The 1,979-nt window shown below is 37.3% G+C and overlaps 1 protein-coding gene across 1 annotated transcript; it reads left to right on the top strand.

Moving 5' to 3' along the window:
• Positions 1 to 306: 306 nt before the first annotated feature.
• LOC136246206 (uncharacterized) lies at positions 307 to 1,354 on the top strand. The gene is made up of 3 exons (XM_066037641.1): positions 307 to 429; positions 894 to 1,034; positions 1,167 to 1,354. Exons 1-3 carry the CDS (start codon positions 411 to 413, stop codon positions 1,352 to 1,354), a joined length of 348 nt encoding a protein of 115 aa, XP_065893713.1. The 5' UTR covers positions 307 to 410.
• The last annotated feature ends 625 nt before the right edge of the window (positions 1,355 to 1,979 follow it).

Raw genomic sequence — 1,979 nt, 5'->3', positions numbered from 1 at the left:
TCCCTGGTCAAGAAATATAGACATTTTTTGTTTTAAAAGGTTAGACCCCTCTGAAATAATTTTAAAAAACTATTGAACTGGATGGTCCACTTTTACGGGGATCCAAATTTATTTGCAAATGTAGCCCCAAGTATGTATAGCTAGATTATATAGTTATAGTCTCTCTGAAAGCTGGTAAGTCAGGTGCAAATATATTTATAGTTTCCCTGTAATTAATTATTGCACTTCAATTACTGACCACATCAAAAAGTCATATTTAGCTAATTCAAGGATTTATAACCAACAATGCTATTTATAAATTCAAATCAATTATTAGGCGCCTGCATGCGCGAAATATCTTTACTGCAAAAGGCAAGACTACAGGAGACCACCTGGTTGTACAGTTGATCTCGTAAATAACACAGTACACAATGGATGGATCTCATGAAGGTAGACTTGTTACTTTGTGTAATGCTTACTATCAGAGTTCGACCAGTCGTAACTAAACAGGTGTACGGCAAGGCGGATAGCTAGCTGTATAGATGGCTATCGATCACGAGATCTGTACAAAGGGTATGCGTTCTTGAGCGAAGAATTCACTAAAGCAAACAAGCAGGCATATATGCACTGGAACTATATGATACATATTTTCAATAGAGGTTGCAAATGACTACTGCCAAATACGGTAAAGTGTCTGAAGCCAGATAAAAATATCATTGTAGTGATAGTTGCACAGCTTTCAACATCTCAGTACTTGATGCTGAGACTCAGCACTGGATACTGAGACTCAAGTATATAGTGTAGCTACAAGGTGTTATAGCATTGGCCCAGCATTTGTCTGAAGGTCGTGCATATAGCTAGTATGTCTTAGTAGTGTGTATTCAATATAAAATACTTGCTTGCTGAATATACAGGTGTTGAGTTGAAGAGCTTCAATAGACTGGACAATGTAACTGATGAAGCGGCTAACACTAACCAGCAAGAAGATGAAGCTAATGATGAGGACGACATTGATTTACCAATATCACCAGCTGCTGCCACTGCTAACACTGAAGGTAACTATTATTGTAAATGAAAATGTAATGCCTATATATATATAGCTATTGTACTGTACTGTACTGTATTGTATTGTATTGTATTGTATTGTATTGTATTGTTCACTGTATTGTGATCTGCCTTGTGCTAAGGTGTTGAGGAGGAAACAACTGATGGCAATTTACAAAGTCAAGAATCAGAAGATAATCCAGTTGACATTGATGATGATGATGATGACGAGATCGATTTATTGTCACCAGCAGATGTTGACATCAGAATGGCACCCAAATTGCTGCGATTACAGTTTCCTAGAATAGACGAAGGATTATGTAACCTATGAACTGGTGTTATAGGTTATCCCAGTTTCATTACAACTTCCATGCATTCGCTTGAAGCTGTATTATTACTATGATGAACACCGAGCAAAATATCAAATTTCCACATATCAAATTTCCACCAAATATCAAATTTCCACCATATAGCTACGAGCTTCTTCTACCTTGTCCCTACATAGTTTCCCATGCACTTGATCACACTAAGGTCATCAGGTGTTATTGGTCCTATTTCTTGGCGCACACTGAAGTTATAATACAGTTCCAAGCTGAAATTAAGTCTTAAATTGGTGAGAATTTGATGTTTAAATACAGGTTGAATGCAGAGAAGATCTCAGATCTCAGCTGTTGTGGCACTTTTGGCACATGCCTAGACTGCATGTACGTTGTTGGGGATCAAATCACCACTGGGTCTGGGATTTCTCTGCATTTTCCATGTTTTAGTTATGTTTCTGACTTCCTGTATTCACAGGCTTTAAACCTTTTCGCAGGTCCCTAGTGGAATGGCATTCACTGAATACATGACTGGGTCCGAGAAAAATGGTCTTATCGCCCATGACAGCAGATTTGATTTTTTTTTCACCAAGAACACAAAGCTACATAAATAAACTATCAAATTTCATAATCAAAACA

Source organism: Dysidea avara, unplaced genomic scaffold, assembly GCF_963678975.1.
Source record: "Dysidea avara unplaced genomic scaffold, odDysAvar1.4 SCAFFOLD_532, whole genome shotgun sequence".
Taxonomy (NCBI): domain Eukaryota; kingdom Metazoa; phylum Porifera; class Demospongiae; order Dictyoceratida; family Dysideidae; genus Dysidea; species Dysidea avara.
Note: the sequence above shows the minus strand (reverse complement) of the source record. Positions and strands in the feature narration are given on the sequence as shown.

Bases quoted from the DNA above. Each gene is read 5' to 3' on its own strand.
- LOC136246206 (XM_066037641.1), top strand. The intron at 1,035-1,166 runs GTAACTATTATT...CCTTGTGCTAAG, and splicing joins TGCCACTGCTAACACTGAAG to GTGTTGAGGAGGAAACAACT.